This window comes from Urocampus carinirostris, chromosome 7, assembly GCF_059441175.1.
Source record: "Urocampus carinirostris isolate Australia breed hairy pipefish chromosome 7, RoL_Ucar_1.0, whole genome shotgun sequence".
Classification (NCBI taxonomy): Eukaryota; Metazoa; Chordata; class Actinopteri; order Syngnathiformes; family Syngnathidae; genus Urocampus; species Urocampus carinirostris.
Window position 1 is genome coordinate 15,283,276 of NC_142355.1, and position 12,585 is coordinate 15,295,860.

The window sequence follows — 12,585 nt, forward strand, 5'->3', positions numbered from 1 at the left end:
GGAGAGGTGACAAAGGTGTGCCTGCCAGTTACACACTCAACTATAAACTAAGAGTCGCTAAAGCCCCTGGAAGAGACAGTGCTCGCAGGTGAAGGAGAGAAGTATCAATACCTGGGCAATAGTTTCGATCCGATCCAAGTAATTGCTTAGTAAGAAAATATCGATATTTGGATCGACCTACCCACCCCTAGTGAACAGGAGGACAGTAAAAGATGCAGAGGGGGCTGTACAAGTAAAAAAAAAACGCAATTACTAGCCACTTTGAAGGGAACAAATGTAGCTGGAGGCAGGAAAGAAAGGTAGGGGAGAGAGAGAGTGTTAAGGAGAGAACAGCTTGCTGGACATAGTAAGCTGAACTCATTGACAGGTTGGAGGGAGGAGAAGCACCAGCATTTTGCAACTGTCCTCTCCTCTTTTCCTCCCAAATGCTAGTGTGTCAGTGAATGTGCGTGCTACACACACCAGACACACTTGTGGGTACAGAGGAGATGTTCACTCTGAGGATGAGACAGCATTTCTAACAGGATCTATTTGCGGGGCGAGGATAATTCCGCTGATGTGACCGAGAGAAGCGAGCCCCCCGGAACCGAGCCAATCCGTCATGGAGGGGCTGCTGTCGCCGATGAGAACGCGGGTAGGTTTCCATGGGGATGGTGGAGGGTCGCCAAAAGACCACCATCACGATCTCACGCACGGAGTAGGGTTGTAACAACCGACTATTTTTATAATTTTCAAAGTAAAGCCTTGTTCCCCTCTTCAAAAATGAGCAGGATCTTGGCATTGACGAAATTCATCAGCGACCAAATGATGAAGGTGCTCTAGCTGAGTAGGATAAGGAGGCTTGCCCTGGTACTGGTAACCTTGCAGGACTATCTGCTTCGTGTAGAGGAGCAAACTCCAAACCCCCAAAAAACGTGTACAGTGACTATTGAAACAATTTGTCAAACAATCGGATAATTATTGTTTGTTATCTTAAATCTGGCATGAAGTTGATTTAATTATGCGTAAAATTAGAATAAACACAAGAAAAATGGGTATATTGAAAAAAATATATTTTATTGAACATACTCACAGATTTGTACAACAATAAATAAAATTAGGCGCGTTGTTTGGTCAGTGGAGACATAAATCCGGAAATAAACCTCGGTCCATTTTTGGCGAAGGAAGATAAATAATACATTAAAATCAACCAAACCCTAAACTACGGCCCACGTTCCTGAACAATACCAGACAGCATTTTGAAGCATGTTTTTTTTATTCAATCTAAAAAAAAAACTCCAAGTCTGGGTTCACGTTATCTATAGTCACAGTACCAGAGCCGAACGTTAATTTAGTTCTGTACTTCACATGTTACAATGATTATAAATTTGTCAAAATATTTAGAACAGAATGGAAGAATAGGTTGAATTAATTTTCATTGCAACATCTGAAAAGCACAACAGCATTAACCTTCATCTTTGGTACTGTGACAATTTTTTTTTTTAAATTGAGATAAAATTTACAACCTTTTTGTAAGTCATTCTTACAACTGGGGCTTCAGTGCTTCAACAAATAAGTTATTTATAAATACTTGTCTTTTTCTTGTGAAGAACCCACACAGTGTTATTTGGTTATTATTGTTTTTTCTTTGAACTGCATGCATTCAATTTCAAATATGTTTGTCAGGCACAGGCTGGCATTACGCTGATGCTCTTTTATGGCGAAAAATACTAGCAAAATATGTACTTTCATCATCAAAACCATATTGGTTCGCACGTTAGAATGAATCTTACCCTGGTAAGTCATACTGCGTTGTTCAACTGTCTAACGTGCTCTCTAAATGTCCGTGCGTCACCAAGCTACTGCCATGATACTTCAAATTCAAATATATTTGTCAGGCACAGACTGGCATTACGCTGATGCTCTTTTATTGCAAAATATACTCGTACAATATGTACATTCATCATCAAAACCGTATGAGTTCAAACATTAGAATGAATCTTACCCAGGTGAGTCATACTGCTTCGTTCAACTGTCTAACGTGTTCTTTAAATGTTCATGCGTCGCCGTGCTATCGCCATGAAATACAAGGTCTACTTTTTATTTGTGCTCTCAAATGCTCCCAAACTTTTAAAGTTTTTGCACGCGTTCTTGAAGTTCTTGCTGTCATTTCTGTACGCTCGAGTCAGAGACGCTATTACACATGGGGGAATCTGAGCAGAGATTATAGTAATGAAAAAGGCCTTACTCTGTTGGAAAAACGTTTCTAGAAAGAATAGTCGACCAAAAATCGCGTTGCAACGTCGACTAATTGTGGCAGGATGCGGAGCTCATGCAATGAGTGAACGACTCCCTGATATGGAGAACTTTTACAGCAAACTTGCTGTTTTATGCTATGTGGTTTATTTTGTTAAAGTGTTGAAAAAGAACAAGGTGACGTGTGTGTGTGTGAGTTTGTAAAACCCTCGTTTTAAAAGAATGAGCCAGTTGGTTTGAATGGTGCCAATCTCCCTTCAGTACAAAACCACTGTGGCCTTTTGATTTGGATCTGAGAGGCAAGAAGGAACTGTTTCTTGTCACGTACAAGCCTTTCAGCTGCACTCGTGCATTTGGTTTTTCAATAAAAGTGCGAAACAAAAGGCAATTGGCACACACAAATGGTGTGTGAGTGCGCGCATTAGTGAATATGTGCTTGTGCAGAAACACACTAGATTATTTGTGTGTAGCCATGCGCCTGGTTGTGACAACCAATGCGATTTTGGTGACCTTAATGGACCCTTGGAGCCCCCTCCTCCTCCCAGAAGAGATGCGAGATGCAGAAATGTTTATTCCTGTGGGGTTTTTATATGGGGGTATATATCATAGTGTGAGTGCCACGCCATATGAGGGCTTGTATTAATATTTATAAAGTCGTGATTGCATTTTCAAATAAAGAGGAACGAGCGGTTCTGCACTTTGCTCAGTTAAAACTGGGGTTAATGATGGAGAAAAATGATACGGAGTAAAAATATTAGGAAAATAAACTAGTCAGTTTCATCTGCTTCCACTACTCAACCTGACACAAAACCTCTACTTGGACATACCACAATTAGATATCCTGCCAGGTTTTATGAAATGGAAGAGCATTTAACAAGTTATGTTAAAGAGCTTGAATGTATGTCCAGAATTTGAAAATGTGTTACTCTCTGCCACCATCTGCTGGCTTAAAGTACATGCATATATTAGACAAGTGGAATAAATTTTTTTTTTCATCTATATTAGGGTTTGGATTGGCATTTGGACAGTATTTAACACAGGCCTTTTCTTACTTTTACCATGTTCTTGCTACACTAACAAAAACTGTGATGACAAGCATAAAGTCACTCTCCAACCTCACCCCCTTTCCTTCTACCTAATGTTGCAAGTTCCTGAACAGCGCTGGTAAAAGTATGATAAAATCGGATAGGCGCAGTGGGAAAAAATATAAAGGCTCTTTGAACTCAGTTGGTCAATGTTAATACAAACTAAAAAGAGAAAATATAATACTTTAAACTTTTTAAAGACACTTCAAACAACGCACCCCATTTTCAGAATAAAATGTTGCAATTAAAAACCCAATTTCTTTTGGATAAAATATAAAAAAAAGTATTATGTTAAAATGATCCTAATTTTTAAAAATATTTTGGATTTAGAACTAGGGCAGCACGGCGGCGCAGTGGTTAGCGCATGTGCGGCACAGTTCAAGTCATGGGAACCTCCTGCGTGGGTTCATATCTAGCTCCAGACTTCCTGTGTGGAGTTTCTATGTTCTCCCCGTGCTTGCGTGGGTTTCCTCCGGGCACTCCGGTTTCCGCCCACATTCCAAAAAACATGCATTTCAGGTGAATTGGCCGGTCCAAATTGTCCCTAGGTGCGAATGAGCGAGTGAGTTGTCTGTCCCCGTGTGCCCTGCGATTGGCTGGCAACCAGTTCAGGGTGTCCCCTGCGCGTCCCTACTGAGGATAAGCGGTGTAGCTAATGAGATGAGATGAGAGATGGGATTTAGAACTAAGACAACGTTTTTTTTCGTAAAGTGAATTACTTAATGGAAGAATTTGACTGTAGAAACAAAAGAAAGAAAACAAAATAAAATAATTAAAATCTATTTTATTGAAGAAATATTATATATATTTTTCATTAAAACATTGTCATGTATTTTTTAAGTAATATGTTCAATTAGGTCATATACAAACATTGAAGAGGGAAAAACTGTTAACGACGGTACAACCATCCGAGAAAAAACTATATAATTTAATGTTTAAAATGTTTGAATTATAATATTTTGTCATAGCAGTATGGAGAGAAACAGAGGAAAAAAATAAGACTTATTCGCGCATTGTTAGAAATTTTGAGTGGCTTATTATTTTTATTTTTTTCCAATTCTCACGAATGAACGAAATAAATAATTCAAATCAAATTGTATGGCCCATCTGATGCTCTTGGTGAGTCCACCCTTTGAGGATACCAACTTAAATATTGAAATCAAATCAAAAAATATTCTTATAGTACTTTTCACGCTCCAAAATGCAACTAAAACATTCAGTGTAGTAACTGCCATCTGGACTGCTCTGGTGAATGTATAGTTAATTAGGAAATGGCCACATCATTCCAGGGATTCAATTTAACCAATTATCCTTAACTGGATTTTTGTAGTACTGCCAGCAATGGTTGCCATGGTAACCAAAGTTGAACTTGCCTTTGGCCTAGAATTACATTGGTTTACATATTGGCTAGTCCCCTTTTGTATGACTTGCCCAGGCAGTTATTTATGTGGTGTGTGTTGACCAATAGTGATATAATAATGACCAATAGTGATATAATAATAATAATAATAATGATGATAATAATAATAAAATTATCTATCCATTATCTGCACCGCTTATCCTCAGTAGGGTCGCGGGGGTGTTGGAGCCCATCCGAATCATCTTTGGGCAGTGGGCAGGGGACACCCTGAGCGGTACACCCTGAACTGGTTGCCAGCCAGTCGCAGGGCGCACATGGACAGACGATTTGCTCGCTCATTCACTCCTAGGGACAATTTGGATCGGCCAATTAACGTGACATCCATGTTTTTGGAATGTGGGAGGAAACCGGAGTGTCCGGAGGAAACCCACGCAAGCACGGGGAGAACATGCAAACTCCACACAGGAAAGTTTGCTCCCATGACCTCAGAACTGTGCCGCGGACACACTAACCACTCAGCTGCCGTGCTGCCTAATGAAAGAATAATTAATGAAGAAAATAATACATGCTGTGGTTAGTAGTGTTATTTATGTAGTGTTATTTATTTAGATTTTTTTTTTTATATAAAAATTGGGCACAGTGCAGTTTGAATATAGATGGTTCCAGTTCTTGATCAGGTTAGCACTGTCAATCCTAATTTTTGTCTTGCTCCTCTCAATTTTTGGTGATAGGTTTATAGTTTAGTTGACACTCAAAATAAATATAGACATCAAGTAATTTTAAGCTTGACAGGAGAACAAGGAGAGGACTGTACAGAACCCTCAATATGCGAAAATACCAACATGTTGTAAAGGTTCTCCCTAATACTTTCAGTTTCATTCAATATCCATCCATCGATCCAATATCTGCACTGCTTATTATCAGTAGGGTCGCGGGGCTGCTGGAGCCCATCCCAGTCATCTTCCGGCAGTGGGCAGGGGACACCCTGAACTGGTTGCCAGCCAGTCACAGGGCTCATTAAATATCCTTGGCTACAAAAAGCAGACCAGCTCTAAATACTGTAGAAACCAAAGAACCGCAACATGATTGTCCAAGAGTGACAATTATGTAAACAGCACAAAATACTTAAAATAAAAATGTTGGGCGATTATAGTCAATATAACAAACAACCCTGGCATACCGAACAATCACTTTTTCAAGTGTCCAAAGGTAAAACAGATTGTATCAGTCTTATCTGTATTGTAAGCAAGCTGGATAAAACAAATCTGAGCATATAATGATTTACTTATTACCATGACAAATCCAACAAGCTAAATAATTCAGGCGAACAGTTATTTTGATCATGTAGTCCCTGCATATCATTTTCAGATGCTGCTGGATAAAAGAACCACAGCGGAAATTGTAATTGACTCCATGTAGATTAGTGTCAACATCAGAGATTTGGTTGAAATCCAATCAATACCAATACAGTGTTTTCGGCTGAGAGAGGAACACTATTTATACTGGATTGGGAAACCCAGAATAAAAATGTATGGAAACGAAGTAATTGTTTATCTCTTTTAGCAGCAAAGAAAACAGTTATAATGTTTTGGGAGTGTAATCTTCATTCGGTTCTTCCTGTGCTTGCATTGTTTTATCATCTACAACTAGTACTGACTTTGTATGTAACTGGATTTTGCCTGTGATACTTTTTCACTCTTTTCATCAGATCTGGATCGCCATATTGACGCCCCTTGCAGTGTATTTGGCTCTAATATGTACGACCTAGCTGGTAATCGACTCCCGTGATTTTTTCCAAAAGAGGAGCATTAGAGTGCTTTTTAGAGATAGCTTGAACTTCAAAGGCATGGCGGCGATTCAAAGTGACCTCCTAAATCAGGACTGTCTGCCACACTGGCCAGATTTACCCCAGAGCAACGCTAATAACCCTCAGTGATGAAATGACCTTTTGATTCTCTCAGTTTATCTTCATCTGACACATTTAGCTTCCGATGCCCTGCAGTAGATTTTGTGTATTTCAGTGCTTTGGAATCAAAGCTACTCAAAGACAGATTTAAAAGAATCGCAGCATGACCGAATCGGGAAGGCGCCATTCTTAAAGTTTTATGCCTTTCTGAGATGAAAGGAATCACACAATTCAGGGAGATTGTATTTCTTGCTTGTCCTCACATTTAACAAAGAGAGAAAAAAGTAAGAGTAGGAGAGAGGGAAGAATGTTGTTTTGTTAAACCATCTTCACATTCGAAGACTAACATTGCAGACTCAAATCAATGCACACAGAGCATTGCAATAGATTGTGCCAGCCTTTAGCCAGACACAGTATTCAAACCCCCCTCTGTCCACTAAAACTCAAGTGCTTGCCCCGAAGGTTCAGGCAAGGAGATAGAATATGTAATTTTTGGCTGAATATACCTTCACTTGTATGTTCACTGTGTAGGACGGTCTATTGATCAAACGAAACCTAAAGAAGAGATAAATGGAAATTCCCTGAACATGGGTCTCTGTCCCATATGATGACTCCCATGTTTTCAATGCCACTTCTGGCTACAAAATAAGACACATTTGAAACAATTCAAGAGGGTGAATAATTCTGATTGAATAAATTAAGAAATTAACAAACCTGACTAATTATAGGCAGTGACACATTTCAAAATGACAACAGTACGTACAACAAAAGGGGGCCTGCATAATGTGTTTGTTTTTTCAGCTATGCTCATTGTAGAGAGATAAAATCAATGTTTATAAAGTGATGCTTATTCGCAAAACTAGATTACACGTCAAACATCTTGGACAATACAAAAAATTCAAGTCATGTTTTTTTGTATAGCCCATAATCACATAGAGTCTCAAAGGGCTGCACAGACCACTGATTATTTTAAACGACAGACTAATGTTACACCAACCCCTGATCTAAAACCTACATAAGGGCAAGGAAAAACTCAAAAACTTCAACATGAGGAAAATGAAGAAACTTTGAGAAGGGACCGCACATGAGGTATCACCCTTCCAGGATGACCAGGCTGGAATGGATGTTGCAATAACAAATAATACACAGATATTGTCAACATAAACTATAGTTCATTCATAAGCTATAGAATAGAAGTGTGTTTTAAGCCTAGATTTAAACAGTTCCACTGAGGTTGCAGATCGAATCTCAGGGGAAAGACCATTCCACAGCACCGGGGCCCAAATGGAGAACGCTCTCGAACCTGCGGATCTCTTCTTGGCTCTAGTAGACCGGCATTTTCAGAGCAAAAGCTCCAGACCAGAACATAGGGGGGAAATAAATCTGAAAGATATGAGGAAGCAAGTCCATGCATGATTTTGTATAATACCAACAGAACCTTAAAATCATATCTTAAGCTAACAGGGAGCCAATGCAGGTTAGCTAAAATCGGGGTAATGTGATCAAACTTTCTTGTCTAAGTTAAAAGAATCGCTGCAGCATTTTGTACCAGCTGAAGGCTCTTGATTTTGGACCTCGGGAGACCAAAGAATAGTGCATTACAGTAATCGAGACGGGAGGTAACAAACGCATGAATTATAATCTCCGTATCCAACTGAGACAGCATAGGGCGAATTTTAGCAATGTAGCGAAGATGGAAAAAAGCTGTTGTAGTAATATTCTTAACATGTGTTTGAAAGGACAGATCGGGTAAAATATGACACCTAAATTTTTTACTGAATCACTCTGGGATATTACATTTGTCAATGTTCAGAGCAGTTTTTGAGAACACAAGTCACGGCATTTAGATGGACCAATAACTAACATTTCGGTCTTTTCAGAGTCAAGGCGCAATAAGTTGAGTGACATCCATTCTTTTATCTCAGTGAGGCAGGCTGCCAAATTTTCACAGTTTAGTGTGACAGATCCTCCATCAGAAGATATAGTTGAGTGTCATCTGCGTAGCAATGGAAATTGATATTATACTTGGGAATACTATCACCTAATGGAAGCATGTAAATGCTGAAAAGAAGGGGGCCAAGTATGTTCACATATGTTAATCAGATGCCAGAGCTTTAAAACTTGAAGGTTACGACTATGTGTATGTTGGAACCTACAGTAATAGAATATTGTTCCATTAAAGGGTGGGACAGTAGTTGACTAAAAATATATTGATCAGTTTGAGTAAAAGAAAAGTGTTTTGAACAGATACAATTTTTATTGTGCTGGTACAGTATGTGGGGAAAAACTTAGTAATGTCCCAAAAAATATGGTCACAAGCCATGAACTTCCCAGTGGTCATTTTAGGAGATAATAAAGTGCTAAAACTGTTCCTTTTCCATCTTATCCGTTGAGCTTTTTACTTGAGGGAACCACAAAAGGTGACTTTAGCCCAAAGATAACTCCAGACCCAAAGAAAAACGGCACTCTCCATAATCCCCTGCCTACTAAAACGTAACATTTTTGCTGCGTAGGCTTTTTTTAGAGATACTAAAGTGCCCTGCCACTCTGCCTCTCCCTCGTGCTGTAGTTACTTTATTATTGCTGACAGTAATGTGCAGTGAAGCACAAAGAATTTATAGAAAAAAAGGGAAACGGTCGGGGCAAGCCAATGATTTGTTGCATTGTTTGTATTTTTCTATCAATAAACTGCTTAAGAAATCCCACATATTGAAGCTTTTTATCTATTATTTCTTTCTGTGCTTTAAAACAAAACATTAAAGTTGAATTTTAACATTCTGAACATGGCACACGATCATCGGAGGCATCCAGTGGCCAACGGCAACAGTGGTGTCACGAATCACAGAGAGAAAATTGATGCCAACTCACAGAGGCACAGCTTCATCTGCAGCCTCGTTTTTGTCATTTTTTTTGAAGCTTTGAACCAACATTACAGTCTTCCCTTCAAATATGGATATGGCTCAGGTTTCATAGTTTGAAATTATTCTGTTTAAAAGCTCTATATACAATTGATTTGCATATTAAAAGCCTAAAATTGAACTGAACTGCGGTGGTTATGCAATTTCTGTTGGTAAACCGTATTATCAAACTGTATCCTAAGCCACTTCTGTATTCTTTAGTATGTTGTTTTTAGGTTGAACAATGAAGATAGCATCAATTCTCTGTTGGTCATGTTGTAATAGACAGACACACACACACACCTTTAAACATAGACTTTTCTTTTGTGCAGTAGAAACATTTCATTTTCTAGCTCCTTGTCTGAAACCTAAGCATCAAAACTGTCTTTAGGGCGGCAGGGGCTCAGGAGGTAAAGCACTCCTCTTGAGATGAAGAGATCGCAGGTTCGATTTCCGGCTCCTCCGTGTTATATGTCGAGGTGTCCTTGGGCAAAACACTGAATCCCTAATGCTTCCAATGAGCAGGTAGTTCCCTTGCATGGCTGACACTGCTATCGGCGTGAGAGTGTGTGTGAATGGAGAGACGTGAAGCACATTGTTACGCGCTTTGGGAAGTCTTCAGTGACTTGAAAAGCGCTATATAAATGCAGACTATTCACATTTATTTACATCCAACCACAACTCAAACCTTAATTCTCAAAACATCTGTGAACCCCTAAATATTTTAATATATTAATAAGGATAATTGAGCTGCACCGTTATTGTAAAGATCCCAAAAAATCGTCTGAAGGTCACGGTACAACATTATTGTTTTTATATTCTAGTTCAGAAATTCCATTGACGTTTTTCCTAGTTCCCTACCTTAATCTTAACCGTAAAAAAATCACATTGCCTAGGACCTAATCTTAAAGTCACAGTGTGTCATAGTTGACCACTAGAGGGCACTGTTGTCTAATGCGATGGAAAACTAGTGCCAAAGGATCACTGCATAGCATCTAAATTCCAGACAATCATGGCTGCGACTACTAAGTATGGATTCCACTGAAAAGAATTACAAATTTCTTGACCTATGACTTTTTTTTTCATTAAAATTTACATTGGTATGATAGTTTATGTATTTTACCTAATATTCATGTCAATGTTTTTTTTCTACTGAATGAAAGTTTTTTTTGTACCTATCGGAAGCACTAAATATCTTACACTGTCCCTTTAACCCCAACTTGTCCCTTATCCATAGACCGCTTAAAATGTGTCTTCCTCCCTGAGTCTTAAGTGTGTTGAGCCTCATTTATACTGCAATTTATGTCAAAAGTAATGGATTCAAAACAAGGTGCAAGTAAAATAATTTTGTAAAAGGCACACTCTTTTACAAAAAAAGTGTGCCTTGTGCTGTGTCTCAAAAGTGAATAAGCATAGTTTAATGAGCTTCCATTTAAATGATTTCTTAACTACCTACTTCCAAAATGGAGTATGTTGTTGTGATACCCTGACTGTTAAATAAGTGCTCCGGACTGAACTGCCTGAAAAAGTACTGTCGATTGTGCTTCGCATGTGCCAAACTCGGGATCTAACCACCAGACATTGGAACATCGCAGACAAAATTTCTCTAGTGAAATTATTATCTCAGAGCTATATGTATTCATAAAATGAGCCCCTGGTTTAGCCGTAGTGTCTGTTTTGCGATGTTGCTTAACTGTGTTTGTCACGGTTTGAAACATACTGCTTAAACATCTGCAAGGCTGTCTGTTGAGGATGTAAATATGAGGCAGACTTCGGTAACAAAATAACAGGAGAACAGCAAAACAGATAAGAGAGTTTCCAAATTGAGTGTTTGTTGTCTTTGTTGTTTTGGATTGAACAATGGCCGAGGAAAATATCCTGCCTTTTTCTCTGCATTCCTATTTTCCGACCCACAAAAGTGTCGATTCCCTAACATTGTGACACCTTGGAGTGGGTCCATGATTGTTTGTTCATGCTTGTGGGTATGCATGTGTGCATTGTTACCGCTCCACTCCTAACCGAATCAATATGGAGTAGTTATCAAAGGATTAACCGTGTCGATGCATTATCTACCCAATCATCAGTGCACTCCATCACTCCTCTACCGCTGTCATTTATACGCTCGCTTGCTCCTTCTTCTCCCTCCTCCCACGTGTCGCCGACCACCTGCTGTGACAGATGCACAGTCGCTTGCATGGACAAGGTGCAAATGTATACAGTTTAAACAGCCGATTAAGCAGCGCATTTGTCTTTATCTCAATGAGTTAGTGTGCTACCTGCAGCCTACTTTTGATTACCATCAATTGGGGATCAAATTCTGTGAGTGAGTATTTTTTGGATATAAATCTTTTATTTTTAGATAACTTGGCTCCTACTAGATATGCATTAAAAATTGGAGGATAAAACCTCAGACAGGCACATATTGCGTAAAAACGTTTTTTAAAATTAGATCCAGTTACTTAAACGGACAATAGGAATTACTTAGCAATTACTAGCACTGAAAAAAATCTTAATTACAAAGAAATCAAACAATATGTCGTCAAATAATAAGCAAAAATATCTAAACTATCATATACGTAAACATGCGTTTTTAAAAATACTCTTAGGTCAGCATTTATTTTAGGTCAATGCATTTATTTTACACAACATGAGCCTCACCGGATCATCCACCATTTTGCTGCTGCGGGTACCCAAAAACCACACACAAAAATGCTATGTTGATCACTTTGAGTCGCTGTAATATGTATTCTTCCTTGTGGTTTTTAACACTCGTTTTGGGTTGCACTGTACAATACAGTGACTTCTGGTGATTAAATGATACCCACTGTTCCTTTAAATATATATATTTTTGTATTAGTAAATGTCTACTTCTGTAAAGCTTTCGTGTTACTGAAGCCACTCAACTTCCACCTTTGACCGAGTTGAACTCTTTCTCAAGAGTGATTTATTTTTTTAAATATTCGGTGTGTAAATAAATTTGTCACACACTTCTTTTGCAAGCTTGATATTCCGTCTTCTTTTGTTGGTAAAATGTTTTGCATTTCCTGAACAATATGCAATTTTGAACACAAAACCCTCGCTCAGTAAATCAGATTTGCTACC

At 38.7% G+C, this 12,585-nt stretch overlaps 1 protein-coding gene across 1 annotated transcript in view; it reads left to right on the top strand.

Annotated features, from left to right (window-relative positions):
* Window positions 1-390: 390 nt before the first annotated feature.
* The window catches only part of frmd4a (FERM domain containing 4A), a 162,253-nt gene continuing 150,058 nt past the window's right edge, over window positions 391-12,585 (top strand). The window contains exon 1 of the mRNA XM_088339862.1: window positions 391-634. Within this exon, the coding sequence (XP_088195988.1) occupies window positions 602-634 (33 nt within the window). The 5' untranslated portion in view covers window positions 391-601. The remainder of the gene's footprint in view (window positions 635-12,585) is intronic.